This window comes from Nyctereutes procyonoides, unplaced genomic scaffold, assembly GCF_905146905.1.
Source record: "Nyctereutes procyonoides isolate TBG_1078 unplaced genomic scaffold, NYPRO_anot_genome, whole genome shotgun sequence".
NCBI classification, from domain to species: Eukaryota; Metazoa; Chordata; class Mammalia; order Carnivora; family Canidae; genus Nyctereutes; species Nyctereutes procyonoides.
In genome coordinates, this window is record NW_026575147.1 from 22366644 (window position 1) to 22382429 (window position 15786).

At 36.8% G+C, this 15786-nt stretch overlaps 1 protein-coding gene across 1 annotated transcript in view; it reads right to left on the minus strand.

Annotated features, from left to right (window-relative positions):
* The window catches only part of MAGI3 (membrane associated guanylate kinase, WW and PDZ domain containing 3), a 239918-nt gene that overhangs the window by 86718 nt on the left and 137414 nt on the right, over nucleotides 1-15786 (minus strand). The window contains 1 exon segment of the mRNA XM_055312710.1: nucleotides 6958-7074. Coding sequence (XP_055168685.1) covers nucleotides 6958-7074 — 117 coding nt within the window.

Below are 15786 nucleotides of genomic sequence, written 5' to 3' on the forward strand. Positions count from 1 at the left end.
CTGTATCAGGGAGAGATAAGCATTGAAAAGTGTTATTATAGTCTTGTCTTATTAGCTAATAATAATAATAATGTTAAAAAACAGGTGTGATTTTTAAAATATTTGGTACACTAAGGAGAATCCATTCCATGCCATGATGTTTGTAGGCATCATTACTGCCATAAAGGTCAAGGGCAGTAGTCATTGGGTTCCCAAGGTACTTGATTTAGTTAGCACTTCATCTCAATCAACCACAGCTTATACTGTGATTAAATTGTGATGACACTTCTTGTCGTGAATTATGAGCATCCTACTTTCCACTGGAATGAACGTGGCACTGTGCTCAAGCCCAAGAACACAACCAAATCTAAAGTTCCTTCTTGGAGAGTCTGTCTCCTGGGACTACTACCAGTACCAATTCTGTATTAGCCAGGATCCAAATAGCACAGAGAAATATGGTAACATGAACAAGGAAAGCTTAATATAAAAAATTATTAACTATTTACAAAGAATTAACTAAGAGGAAATAAAAGAGAACTTTAAAGAATACCACTCTAAAGCTGAGGGAGAATACTCAAATAAGGAACAGACTTGGAAGGCAGGGATGCTCCCAAACTCTGGGATTCAGACTTCTTTGGAGAAGGTATGATTGTAGCCTGGGGATGGATCTGTTCACAGTCTGTGGGTCAAGGTTGGCAGACAGGGAACAATCTGCTGGAGTACTGATGAAATTCACCAGCAAGCTGACTGTAGTGAGGACTGTTTCGAACTTACTAGAAAACCATCTGGGATACTGGCTGGACTTGCCAGAAACCCAGTAGGAAACCACTTACAGGGAATATTGTTGAAATCTGGGGAGCCATAGGGGGTGCCTATCGAACTCATCAGGAAACTGCAAGGAAGTCAGCAGGTGCACTGGTGGAATTCATAAAGACGCCTATGAGGTAGGAAGCTGACTGCTGGGGCACTGCTGAAACTTACTGAGTGTCTTTTTGCAGGTAGGAGCAAAAAGAAAAAGACATACTGGAACTAGGAAAAGACTCTTTTTTTCTTTTCTCTAGTATCTTTCCTGCTGGCCTCAACATAATTAGACATTGTACTAGTTGGCAAAGGGGGAATGTTGCAAGATCATACCCAGGCAAAAAAAAAAAAAGTAATTTGAAGCCAAGAGGCATTAAATAATAACTGGCAGGCCAGTTTTCTGAACAATTCTACCATGAATGGGAGTTGAATTTTATCAAATTTTTTTCTGCATCTATTTGAGAAGATCATCTGTTTTGTTTTTTCTTTTCCAGTCTGTTACTATATTAATTTCAAATGTTATTCCAATCTTGCATTCCTGGGACAAACACTCCTTAGTCATACATATTACCCTTTTTACATTTTGCTATACATTGATTTGATAAAATATTTTAAGGAGTTTTAAGTATAGACTCATGAAAAATTGTGGACTAATATTTTCTTTTAATGTCCTTGTTTGGTTTTAGAATCAGGATAATGATCAGATCACAGAATAAGTTGGGAAGTTCCTTCCTTCTCTATTTTCTTAAAAAGTCTGTGTAGGATTGGTATTACTTCTTTAAGTATTTGGAACAATTCACCTATACCATCTGGGTCTGATGCTTTCTTAATGGGAAAGCCACAAACTACAAATTCAATTCCTTTAACTGATTGGGAACTGTTATTCAGCTCATCTATTTCTTCTTGTGTGAACATTGGTAGTTTTTTTCTTCCAAGGAATTTTTCCATTTCATCTGAGTTCAGTTCAGTGTCACCAAGTTCTTTAACATATTCTCGACTGTCCATTTAACATCTGTATGATTTTTAATGATGCCACCTTTCTCATTCCTGATATTAAAGAGTTTTTTCCCTCTCTTTACCTGAGCAGTATGGCTAAAAGTTTACTAGTTTAATTATCAGAAAAAAATCAGCTTTAGGTTTCACTGATTTTTCTCCATTCTCTGTTTTTTAGTCTGTTGATTTCTGCTTCTATCTTTACTATTTCCTTTCTTCTACTTAATTTGGGTTTACTTTGGTCTTCTTTTGCTAGAGTCTTAAAGAAGTTTAGATCACTGATTGAGATCTTTATTATTTTCTAAGTATTTAACACTATAAATTTCCCTATAAACACTGTTGGAGCAACATTCCACATACTGGAATATTGAGTTTGATATGTTTTGATATGCTATGTGTAACATGTTGTATTTTCCTTGTGGCTTTAACTCACAGGCTATTTAGAAGTGTGCTATTTAATTTCCAAATATTCAGAGATTTTCCAGATAATTTCTTTTTAAGTGATTTCTTACAACTCCATTATGATTACAGAATATATTTTGTTATGATTTAAATTCTCCTGTATTTATTCAATCTTGTTTTATGGCCCAGAATATGGTATTCATTTGTAAATGTTTCATGGGCACTAGAAAAGAATGTATATTCTTCTGTTGTTGAGAGGTTCTAATACATTGCAACTAGGTCAGGTTGGTTCAAAGTGTTATCCATGTTATAACCTTACTGATTTTTTTTTGCTTACTTTCCCTAAATAGGTGCTGAAATCTTAAACTCTAATTATGAAGTTGTCGGTTTCCTTTCAGGCCTATCACTCGTATCATTTCCATTCCTCCTCAAGAATTTCCTTTAGTTATTTTTTACAGTGCAAGTCCTCTGGTGAAAAATTCTCTCAACTTTTTTTTTTTTCCTCTGAAAAATTCTTTATTTCTCTTAAGGATATTTTTGTTGTATGTAGAAATCTAGGTTAGCAGTTTTTCCTTTCAGCACGTTGAAGATGACATTTGATTGACTTCTGGCTTGTACTGGTTTCTGTTGACAAGCCTATAGTCATTCTTTGTTCCCTTGTATATAAAATGTATCTATTTTCTGTCTGGCTTTCATATTTTTTCTATCACTGGTTTTCAGCAATTAGATTATGATATCCTTAGATGTGTCTTTTTATGCTTCTTCTGCGTAGGGTTTGTTGAGATCCATAACTCTGGATTTATAGTTTTCATCGTATTTGGGAAAATTTCAGCCTATTTCTTCATTTGTTTCTTTCCATTTCCTCCCTCTTAGCTCTGACAGTGTTCATATTGAGCTGTTCTATGACCCAATTTCCGAAAGCAGCTATTACATGTATATTGCTATTACATGTATATTGCCCAATTTCTGTTTACAGTAAGGAGGTAAATCTAGTACCAGTTAGTCTTTCATGGCAGAAGCAGAAATCTCTCTCTCTCTCTCTCTCTCACTCTCTCTCTCTCTTTCTCTCTCTCTCTCTCCCTCTCTCTGGTTGCTTAAAAGAAAAACTAATGTCTTCAGTTTTTTTTTCTTCTCTGTTTCAGTTTGATTCATTTACATTTCTGTATCTTCAAGTTCAATAATCTTTTCTTCTGCATTTTCTAATCTGCTGTTAAGCCCATCCATGAGTTTTTGAAGTTCCATTTGGTTCTCGAAAAAAAAAAACACAACTCACTTTCTCTTCATTTTATCCATATTTCTTTAAATCCTTGAGTATATTTATAAAAACTCTAAAATGAATGCTTTGGTTATACCTGTTTCTATGTCACATATGCCATTTCTGTTTTGTTTTTTGTATTAGCTGACTTTTCTATTGACTATGGGCCATATTTTCTTCTTTTTTGTATATCTAATAATTTTTATTAGACACTGGGCATCATGAATCCTATGTTATTTGGTGTTGAGATTTGGTTATCTTCCTTTAAAGGGTGTTGATCCCCCCTGCCCTTTCCTTTCTCCCATCCTCCCCTCCTTCCTTACTTTTATTTTGCTGATAGTTAAGTTATATGTGTATTTGCTTGATCCTTTTGGGATTATTTGAGCTCCTTTTCTTCATAGCCCTCTCCTCTCTGACATCTGTCCTGAAAATCTCAGGCACCTCAGACTTCTTGAACTGAGATTTCTGTCCTCTCGACTCAGAATCTTCTGTACTCTGCTTAGCCTTTACCTCCCCATACTATGGCCCAGAAAGTGGCTCCAGGCAGAAGGTTGAGGAAACCATAGGACTTCACTGTGAGCAGTCATCTTTCCACTTCTATTAGGGATAACAGTCTTATCCTTTCAACAGTGCAGTGTCTGACAATGGCAGAAATCTTTCCTTCACTTATTAATTTTGCTACTCAAAGTGTTTCAGATCTTGTCAGTAGGCACTCCTTCTAGATGGCTTTCTTTCTTTCTTTCTTTCTTTTTAAAATGTGCTTCTGATATGTCCCCATAGTGTTTTAGGCATTTACATACTTTCTGATACAATTAGATGTTCCAAGCTCATCTTGTACTTTCTTTGCTCCAGACCCAGAATCAGAATTTTCTCCAAGAATATTTGGTATCTTTTAGTAAAGAACGGTAATTACAGACCATTTGGTGTGTTAACTGTTAATGATATATCACTGTGTTCTTGGAGGAGTTGTGGACACGTCAGTGTGTAGGCTAATAGGTCCAGTTAGGATCTGAAAAGGCTGCAGCAGCTTGGACCCTATGAATGAAAACTAAATAAACTATAGCTCCTTTCTAGGACAAAACCTCACACTGAGGAGAAACTGCAAAACTAGGACAGTACAAGTAAATTTAAAAGAGGATCCAAGTAAAAGTGTAGAGCACAGCACAAAGTACAAACACGTATTTTTATTAATTTGTTTTAACAAGAGAAGAGGGAGCTCTAGAGCTATGGAACTAAAAATGCTACCCTGAGACACCCCATGCAGGCAAAATACCAAGTTACTTATAAGGGAATGAAAATCATTTTTCAGACTTTTAAAGAGCAATGCTTTATGCCAGAAGACAACAGATAATTGAAGAATTAAAATAGTCAAGGCAAGAAAATATGAGCCAAAGATTTCATCTACATCCAAAAAACTTAAAAGTTTAAGGGCCATAGACCAACTATGATGATCTTCTCACTCTTTCCTGGAAAATCTAGTAGAGGAGAGGTGTTAGAAAAGTACAGTTTTCAAGAAAAAAACAGTGAAAATAAGGAAAACATGTGAAGTGGAATAAGCTTTCTAATTATATTTGTTGAGATAAAAAAATATTATTTCAAGTCAGATGATGGAAGAGAGAAGGAAGGCATAAGAAGCAAGAAGTAGATCATTTAATATTGTTCATGGTTGGGACAAAAACAAAAAATGGAAGGGAGGAGGAACACAATATTATATAAAAGCATAAAGGCAGCCATTGGAATAAAGATGCAAAACTTTCCAAAAAGAGATCAAATACAATGGACTACATGGTGAAAGGCTTTTTAAATGAAAGATGTGTATATGGGTAAAATAGAAAACCATGACACAACAGACACTAAAGACCTATCATCAATAAATAGAAAGTTTCACATTCGCCACACCATCCAATACTATTTGTAAAACAAAGAGCTTCAAAAAGATGAAAGAATAAAAAGACAAAGACACACTAGGCAAAGCAATGCAAAGAAGGCAGGAGTTGCAATTCTGAAATCTGACCAGGTAGATTTACAGAAGAAAATCTTAAGAGGTTGGTTTTAAAAACAAAAACTAAAACATTTTATACCCTGTTAAAGAGTCTAGACTTGGGGATCCCTGGGTGGCTCAGTGGTTTAGCGCCTGCCTTTGGCCCAGGGCGTGATCCTCAAGTCCCGGGATCGAGTCCCACGTCGGGCTCCCTGCATGGAGTCTACTTCTCCCTTTGCCTGTGTCTCTGTCCCCCTCTCTCTCTCTCATGAATAAATAAAATCTTAAAAAAAAAAGATATGTTAAAAAAAAAGAGTCTAGACTTATACTCAATGAGAGACTTTGAAGAATAAACTGTACATAGATAAGAGTCAGGTGTGCACTTAAAGATGGATCAGACAGAGGGGACATGGAAGGCAGGGATGCAGCTAGAATGGGGAAAGGAGCAGACACCGAGGGCCTACTCCAGGTCAGGTGGTCTGCACTCATGTCCTTAATTCTTAGAACTATGGGAGGTGTCTCTTGTTATTCACATTTTATATATGGGGATTCTGAGGTTCGGGAAGATCAAGTAACTTGTCCAAGGATCAAGATTTTTCACCAAGCTCTTTGCCCCCACATATTGCTATTTGTTTAAAAAAAAAAAAGTTCAAGTAAGAAAAGGTGAGAGTCTAAGGATGTGCAGAAGGATTACTATTTAAGGAGCGTAATTAGGCAGGCTTGGTGATAAACTGGACATTGTGTAAGAGAATATAACAAGAAAAAGAAAGAAAGAATTCCAGAGCCATTATAGGAGCTACTATCTACAAGGAGTAACAAATACCTTGAAAAGGAAAACAAACCAGAACATCCTTTTTGCCCTTTTACTGTTTACTGCTGTTTATTCTTCCCCAGCCTTGAGCTAACTCAAGCATTCATGATTTCTTGAGTTAATGCAAGCATTCATGATTTCTTGTTACACGTTAAAACACACACACACAAACACAAGCATCATTACAACCACCACCACCACCACCACAACAATCACTAGGTCCTATAAAAACTATGGAGACTGGAACAGATACACAAACATCTACAGATACACAAACATCTAGATAAAAATTCAACATAGATTACTACAAAGAAGGTACTGCATTTTCTCCTTTTTTCTTTTGGGAAAGGAGCACTTAAAATTAGTAATGTCTTAAAAATTAATACAAAAAATGTTTGGCACTGAGAGAAAAAAAACTTTTACCAAATAAACATTTGGAACTGATTTATAGAAGAAAATCTACTTAGCAGAATGTACATATATATTCTTAAACTCTTAAAGTCTAATGTCTGTTTTTAAAGATAACAATAAAATCTCCTAGTTTTTCTACATTAAAAACAAAAGCCCTGCATGTCCTCGGAAAACTCTTCTCCTTATCCAATTTTTGTTTTATTCTGGTGCCCCAACTGAGTCTTCCCAATTTGATATGAAATACTCAATTAAGTTATTTCTACGTTTGATTAGTTAAATAAGAATATATTGGCCTCCTTTTCTTTTATTCCATCTCATACTTACATGGAATGGTTCTCAGGTAGAGGTTATCTCTGATTACTTGCTGCAATTTGTGGTCAATTGATCCCTTCTGAAACTGAAGACTCAGGTAATGTCGCAAATCTTTATTAATGACTTTGCCTACAGAAAAAAACACAGAAGACAGAACATGTAACTGTTAGATCTCCAATAAAAAGTGATGTTAGTGACTGAATACACTTAATCCATTTGGCTATAGACAGAAAAAAAGAAATCAGAGTGTTTTACTAAAAACAACACTGTCTTACTAAAAGCAAATTATTATAGTATTATAATTAATAATATATACCTAAAATAAATGATGTGGGCATAATTTTACAAGAGTAGGGATGGACAAGGTACAGATCAAAGAATATGACAAATACCCAAGATAATTTCCACCTACGGTTTTAAATACCATCTATGTACCAATAACTCCTAGGTTCTTATCAAGTCTCCATTCCTGGCCTATGTCCACCAAGCTCCAAAGCCATCAAACTGTTTCATATATATTGCAGGTATATTTGTAAGTCAGATAAGCACCTCAAATTTCAGGTAGCCAAAGCAGAACTCTTAAATCCATCCTCCCCCAATTTTTCCTCTGCCCTGGTTTTCCTTGTCTTAGCAAATAATAGCACCACTGACCCAGGGGAACAAACCCCCAAACTAGAAGTCATCAGAAGTTTCTGTTATCTCCTTTTCACTTCTATCTCCCAGATTCAATCCATTAGTACCTTTTGTCAGTTCTACTCCCAACACATGTCCCATGTCCACTTTTCTCCTTTTCCAGAGACTCCACCCTAATCCTAAACCACCATCATTTCCCTTTTAGAATTCTGCAACAGCCTTCTAATCTGTCTCCCTGCATTCATTCTTGCCTCCTTCCTGCTCCCACCATTTGCACAAAAGCCATATTTCTGCACAAATTTCAAATATAAACCAGATAATCCCCACTCTCTTTAGTGCCCTTCCCCACCCATGACCTCTTATTGCACTTGGGATAAAATCCAAACTTCCACATGTTCTAGCTTTGACCATCTCTGACCCAAACCCATTCACTAACCCCCAACTAGCCATGCTTCTTCTACCCACAGTGGCCAGATTTCTGATCTTCAAAAAGGCCAAATGGGCCCTACCTCAAAGCCTGAACAGGCATTTTCTGTCCACTCACTTGACTCCTAGATGCAATGTGATTTAATAAGAGAATGAAAGATTTTTTTTTTCCTTACTCGTGGGGAAAATGGGAGATAAAAACAGTACTATTAGAAGTCTCAAAGGAATGGTAAGCAGAAAAATGAAAGATTACAGAAATCTGATAGCAGTGAATTTATAGTAAAGGTTGAACTTAAAATGAAACCAAAGCAGTCTGAACACTGTTCATTATATATGAGTTCACCATGATTACAAAAGGACAATGTTAAAATATAATGGATTACTGTATCCAGTAAGAAATGACTAGGTGATTAAAATATACTCTTTGTTTTATTTGCAACAGCTTGTGACAAGGTTAGATAAGCCAAAACAGGTCTTACTATAGATCACTTCATTCTTTTAACTGTTATTCCATAATGTAACATTTCTAATCCTCTCTTTTTGGTCTTTTCTCACAGGTATAAACAAGCAGAACCAAATGAGAAGGTGTTAATACAAGCAGGAAACCAGGGTGCTGCTCAAGTTTAAAGATAACATTCAGATCCTAAACTAATAAACAAACTAAAAAAGTTTGTTTTGCCTTGCCAAAAATAGATGCTGAGGAAGGGGGACCCCTCTGTGATCAAAGAAGAGAGCCTGAAAGATATTTACAGGGATAAACAGAAAAATCCTGGTTGCAGAAGTGGTTTCTGCCAGGCATTCAAGGGGCTCTACCAACCCGAGTTCCATTTAGATGGAATCATATTATGCCATTTCTTATTTTTATAACAGTGCTTGCTCACTGCGTGGTGGAAAAAAACCTAATTCATAATCAATATTGTACAGTCTCAAGAACCCAGAAATGGACCCTCAACTCTATGGTCAACTAATCTTTGACAAAGCAGGAAAGATATCCACTGGAAAAAAAGACGGTGTCTTCAACCAGTGGTGTTAGGAAAATTGGACAGCCACATGCAGAAGAATGAACCTGGCCCACTTACACCATACACAAAAATAAACTCAAAATGGATGAAAGACCTAACTGTGAGAGAGGAATCCATGAAAATACTGTAGGAGAACACAGGCAGCCACCTTTTTGACCTCGTCCACAACTTCTTGCTGGACACACTTCTAAAGGCAAGAGAAACAAAAGCAAAAGCAAAAATGAACTATGGGGACTTCATCAGGATAGAAAGCTTTCACACGGGCAGTCCAGGTGGCTCAGCAGTACAGCGCCACCTTCAGCCCAGGGTGTGATCCTGGAGACCCGTGATGGAGTCCCACGTCGGGCTCCGGGCATGGAGCCTGCTTCTCCTTCGGCCTGTGTCTCTGCCTCTCTCTGTGTCTCTCATGAATAAATACATAAAATCTTAAAAAAAAAAAAAAAAAAGAAGAAGCTTTCACACAGCAAAGGAAACAGCCAAAAAAACTAAAAGGCAACCTAAAGAATGGGAGATGTTTGCAAATGACTTATCAGATAAAGGGCTGGTATCCAAGATCTGTAAGGAACTTATCAAACTCAACACTGAAAAAACAAATAATCCAGTCAAGAAATGGGCAGAAGACTTGAACACACATTTCTCCAAAGAAGACATACAAATGGCTTAGCAGACACGTGAAAAAATGCTCAATATCACTCAGCATCAGAGAAATGCAAATCAAAACCACAATAAGATACCACCTCACATCAGTCAGAATGGCTGAAGTTAACAACTCAGGAAATGACAGATATTGGCGAGGATGCAGAGAGACAAACCCTCTTACACTGCTGGTGGGAATGCAAGCTGGTGCAGCCACTCTAGAAAGCAGTATGGTGGTTCCTCAAAAAGTTAAAAATAGAAATACCCTATGACCCAGCAACGGCACTACTAGGTATTTTTATCCAAAGGATACAAACAGGGATCCCTGGGTGGCTCAGCGGTTTTGCGCCTGCCTTCAGCCCAGGGTGTGATCCTGGAGACCCGGGATCGAGTCCCACATCGGGCTCCCTGCATGGAGCCTGCTTCTCCCTCTGCCTGTGTCTCAGTCTCTCTCTCTCTCTCTCTCTCTTCTCTCATGAATAAATAAATAAAATCTTTTTTTTTTAAAAAAAGAATATTTAAAAAAAAAACAAAGGATACAAACATAGTGACTCAAATGGGCATCTGCACTCCAATGTTTATAGCAGCAATGTCCACAACAGCCAAACTATGCAAAGAGCCCAGAAGTCCACTGACAGATAATGGATAAAGAAGATGTAGTATATACATATAATGGAATTACTCAGCCATCAAGAAGAATGAAATCTTGCCTTTTGCAGTGACATGGAGAGAACTCAAGGGTATTAGGCTAAGCAAAATACGCTAGTCAGAAAAAAGACAAATATCATGATTTCACTCATATGTGGAGTTTAAGAAACAAAACAAGATGAACATAGGGGAATGGAAGGAAAAATAAAGTAAGATGAATAAAGGGGAAAGGAGAAAAAATAAGTGGGAAATATCAGAAAGGGAGACAGAACATGAAAGACTCCTAACTCTGGGAAACAAACTAAGGGTGGTGGAAGGGGAGGTGGGCGGGGGGTGGGGGGGTGGTGACTGGGTGACGGGCACTGAGGTGGGCACTTGACGGGATAAGCACTGGGTGTTATTCTGCATGTTGACAAATTGAACTCCAATAAAAAATAAATTTATTAAAAAAAAGAGAGGGAGGCAAACCATAAGAAACTCTAGAAAAAAAATGAGGGATGCTGGAGGGGATGTGCAGGGAGGGGGACAGGGGTAACTGGGTAATGGGCATTAAGGAAGGCACTTGATATAATGAGCACTGGGTGTTATATGCAACTGATGAATCATAAATTCTATCCCTGAAACTAATAATAGAGTATATGTCAATTAAATTGAATTTAAATTTTAAAAAATTACTGTACAGTCTCATTTCTTATTGAATAAAACATATCCCAAAATGAATTTATTAAATATTTTAAAAATTAGGTGTGTTCCAAGTGTTTTATAATAAATATTATACAAAAGCTTTGATAGATTGCTATATAGGTGCTTAAAAATTTTAGTGACATTTGTGGACATTTAGAGTTTTTGAATAGATAGAGAATCCATCATTTTTTTTCCATTTAAAATAATATAGTACTTTTACTTTAACTCAAGATTTTGTTTTTAAATTTGAAACTTTAAGATATGGTCATATACCCTATGACACCTGGGTTGGCTCAGCAGTTGAGCGTCTACCTTTGGCCCAGAGAGTGATCCTGGAGCTCCGGGATGGAGTCCCGCAACGGTCTCCCTGCATGCAGCCTGCTTCTCCCTCTGTCTGTGTCTCTGCCTCTCTCTGTGTGTGTGTCTCTCACGAATAAATAAAGATAATCTTAAAAAAAAAAAGATATGGTATAGCCCACAGAGGGAACTATAAAATGCTAAGAACTGGGATTGGATTTTAATTCAATTAAAATAACAGCCATTAAATCAGATATAAAGACAAAGCCATAATACAAAACACAGATCACAAGTTACAGTATAAAGGGGTTTCCTCTGGTGGAAATGAAGTTAAAACACCTCATTTTTTGTCAAGAGCCTACAAGATCTTAAGACTGAGAGGCCAGTTAAAGGAGAAAGAACTAGAGTTAAAGCATCACATCTAGGATTATCAGAGCTGGAACTGCACTCACCCTCAGTTACCACCTGCAACCCCTGCTGGGGTTCTGGATACAACACTGAGATGAACAGTTGCCAAGAAAAGGGTGAGGGATAATTTCATAAATGCGATATTTTATTTAAAATGTGCAGGTCATTCAAAAACCTTCAAGGTTGAAAACAAACTATTAAAATATCAGTGAAATGTTGATTATAAAAGATTAACAACTTATACAGGTTGGCATTCTTTCAGATTAATAATTAATAGTAAAATATTTTGGATATAGTAGTCATCATGGATTTCCTTGCCTCAAGAAACCAAAGACCTTCTGTAAGGGGACAGAATATTATGGTTCCCTCTTCAATAGGATTCCAGGGAATTTGTTTAAAAAAAAAAAAAAAGTACAAATATCCTGAGTAGGCAGATACTGTGGAATTGCTAGAAGGCCAACAGAAACATTAATTCACAAAAACACATCTGAGTGTATCTGTATTATCAAGTTGTATATAAACGTCAGCCTTTTATTTAGGCATAGTTTCACAGAAATTTGACATTTAAAGGGTATGAAAAATATTTACTTGGGGTTAATGCAGTTGTTGCTAAACAAGGAAGAGGAAAAGATTCTTCATAATTTAGCATTCTTACCCAGCCAGCCTTTGCTTTATTTATTTTTTTTAAAGATTTTTATTTATTTATTCATAGAGACACACACAGAGAGAGAGACAGCGACACAGGCAGAGGGAGAAGCAGGCTCCATGCAGGGAGCCCGACATGGGACTCGATCCTGGGCCTCCAGGATCACACCCCAGGCTGCAGGCGGCGCCAAACCGCTGCACCACAGGGGCTGCCCCAGCCTTTGCTTTAAGTGCTAAGATTATTCCCTGACTTCTAAGTGATTTATAGGCTTATTTATGAAACATAAAATAGATCTATATATCTTATAAATACAGCTCCACTGGGGGGAAAAGTTTGTAACTGAAATCTCAATTATATGAATAAATCCAGATGCTCAAGTTTCAACATACGAATTTTTAGTTAAAAAAACCATAATTACAAATCCATACTTTCTGAATATATGTAAATTAATATTTGCTAGCAGTTCTGTTTGAGGAATCCATGTGTAGAGACACTGGTTATTAGTTAGATAAAACCTATGGCACACAAGCATGGGAGTGGCCATGCAAGCAGCTATAAACCAATCTAACTGTCAATATTCCACTGCCTTTTCTATAAGGATCATTCAGGACACTTTGCCAATCACTTCCTAAAGTCAAGATGGTACGTGACTTTACTATATTCTCTAATCCAGTAGCAATTATAAAATTGGAGGGAAAAGCGAGATGAGTTTAGCATATCTTGTTCTTACAAATTCACACTGATTCATAGTGGTCATCCCATTCTTTTCTAAACACTAAAAACATTTTATATTTTTTCAATCTCTTCAAATTTTGCCAGTTTCAAGCTAAGGAAGCATATGTGAATTTTCAAATCTACTTCATGCCTTTTTGGAAACTGGAACATTTGTCTCTCTTTAGTCTCCTGGTACTTTCCATATTCTCCATGATTTCATAAAGAATAGTGACAATAGCTCTGAGATTAAATCTTGAGTTCATTCAATTTCTGGGAGGCAATTCAGTTGAGTTTTGAAAATAAAAATTCATTTAAAGTGAATGAAACTTTTACTATCTTCTCATTTTTTAAATATTGAATTTCCTCCGTTTGGGGCTGTTTGTTTTCCTTTTACTGTTGGAAAAGTAATTCTGCTAGTTCAAGATTTTGGAAGCAAAGTATATGTCTGATTTCTGCCTACAAACATCTAACATTAACAACATCTTCCAAAAGTAAGCCTACCTGTTCCTTCCCTGTTGCTTTTGCTCCAGATACAACCTGAAAAGCATTTTTTGCTCCCTGAAGTATCTTAGCTCCTTTTGATTGTTGGCCTGTAGAGAAGAAAATTCCTAAATGCTCATTTCTTACAGTCTAGTAGTCTAGTAACTCTGTTAAATGTGATTATATGCTCGTTCCATTTGTCAATCATACACATCTTTTTAAAAACATGAGCAGCTCAGAGTATTCTGAGGAAACAACTTCCTCACATAACTTTTCTTTTAGAAATCTCCAGCCTCAGGATGCCTGGGTGGCTCAGTGGTTGAGTATCTGTCTTTGGCTCAGGTCGGGATCCTGGAGTCCTAGGATTGAGTCCTGCATCAGGTTCCCCACAGGGAGCCTGCTTCTCCCTCTGCCCTTCTCTCTCTCTCTGTGTCTAGCTCATGGAGAAATAAATAAAGTCTTTAAAGAAAAAAATAAAAAAGAAAAAGAAATCTCCAGTCTTAGATCCATATCTAGAAATGCTATAAACTTTTAAAAATCTGTTTTCCTCAAAGGCAAAAAGTATGGGCATAACCATATCCTAGTTCTCTTCCTTACTATGGAGACTATATGATAGTCTAGTAACTTTCCCAACACAATAAACATTACTCATTAGTTCTTTCCCATTAGACTTAGCAGTGTATTTCATTGCTTCTTCCATCCCCTGACTCTATAGTAGTAAGAGAAAGCTATGTAAACGTGGTAAAAAGATATACAGAAGTTTAACTCCAAACTGGCTTCTTGGTTAAGACAGGATGCCCCAAAACAAAATATATCAAATGGTAGTCTGTTTGTGAAACTATAAATGGTATTTGAACAAGACTTTTCTAGAAAAATCAATCTACACATTTCACAGTAAAATAAAATCTATGACACAGAAGTTATTCAAAATTATCTCATTTAAAAAAGATTATTTATTTGACAGAGCGAGAGCATACGAGTGGGTGGGAGAGGGAGAAGCAGACTCCCCACTGAGCAGGACTCCGTCCCAGGACCCCAAGACCATGGTCTGGGCTGAAGGTAGATGCCGAAATGACTGAGCCACCCAGGCACCTCTAAAATTATCTTATACAGTTATTAAACATACAAGTTTGTCAGCTGAGGGCCAGGCCATGGTTTGTTTTAACAGATTTAGTTTTAGTATCTAGCACACAGAGTGACAGTTTAATTTTGTATTTTTAATTTTTCATTTGACCCTCTTCATCTTCGAATACATGAAATTTTAGAAGAATTCTTTAGAAGAATTTAGAAAATTCTTGTTTTAACAGATTTAGTTTTAGTATCTAGCACACAGAGTGACAGTTTAATTTTGTATTTTTAATTTTTCATTTGACCCTCTTCATCTTCGAATACATGAAATTTTAGAAGAATTCTTTAGAAGAATTTAGAAAATTCACTACTCAGATGATACACTACTTTTTAATAGTCTATATTACAACTTTATCCTGTGTTTCTTAAACAATGAAACTGATTTTATTTTGACCATCAAAATAACTAAAATACATTTTCATTGAAGCAGCAAGCTCTGTAAGTCTTTAAAAGTAGGTTTAATTATAGTTTATATGCTAATTCCTTAAATTTTGTTCTTTATTAATTTTTTTAAAGATTTATTTATTTATTCATTCAGAGAGAGCGAGAGAGAGGCAGAGACACAGGCAGAGGGAAAAGCAGGCTCCATGCAGGAAGCCCGATGTGGGACTCGATCCCGGGTCTCCAGGATCACACCCCGGGTTGCAGGCGGTGCCAAACCGCTGCGCCACCAGGGCTGCCCTGTTTATTAATTTTTTAAATGTATTCACAAAATGGTATCTGGCTATTCTGCAAATATAAAATAAGGCTAAATTAACCATTCATATCTATTGTGTTCTGGCAATACTGAGGTTAACAAGTCCAAGCAGGAAAAAACGTCCCAAAGCCTTCTGCTTTTTCTAGAGGGGGTGAAGGGGAGGAGATGTAAGAATCAATCTTGGCTCTTCTCCCTCAATGACATATCAAATCAATAATGATAACAAGGGGCACTTGGGTGGCTCAATGGTTGAGCATCTGCCTTCGACTCAGGTTGTGATCCTGGGATGGAGTCCTGCATCAGGCTCCTCACAGGGAGCCTGCTTCTCCCTCTGCCGGTGTCTCTGCCTTGCTCGGTGTCTCTCATGAATAAATAAATAGAATCTAAAAAAAAGAAAAGAAAAGAAAAGAAAAGAAAAGAAA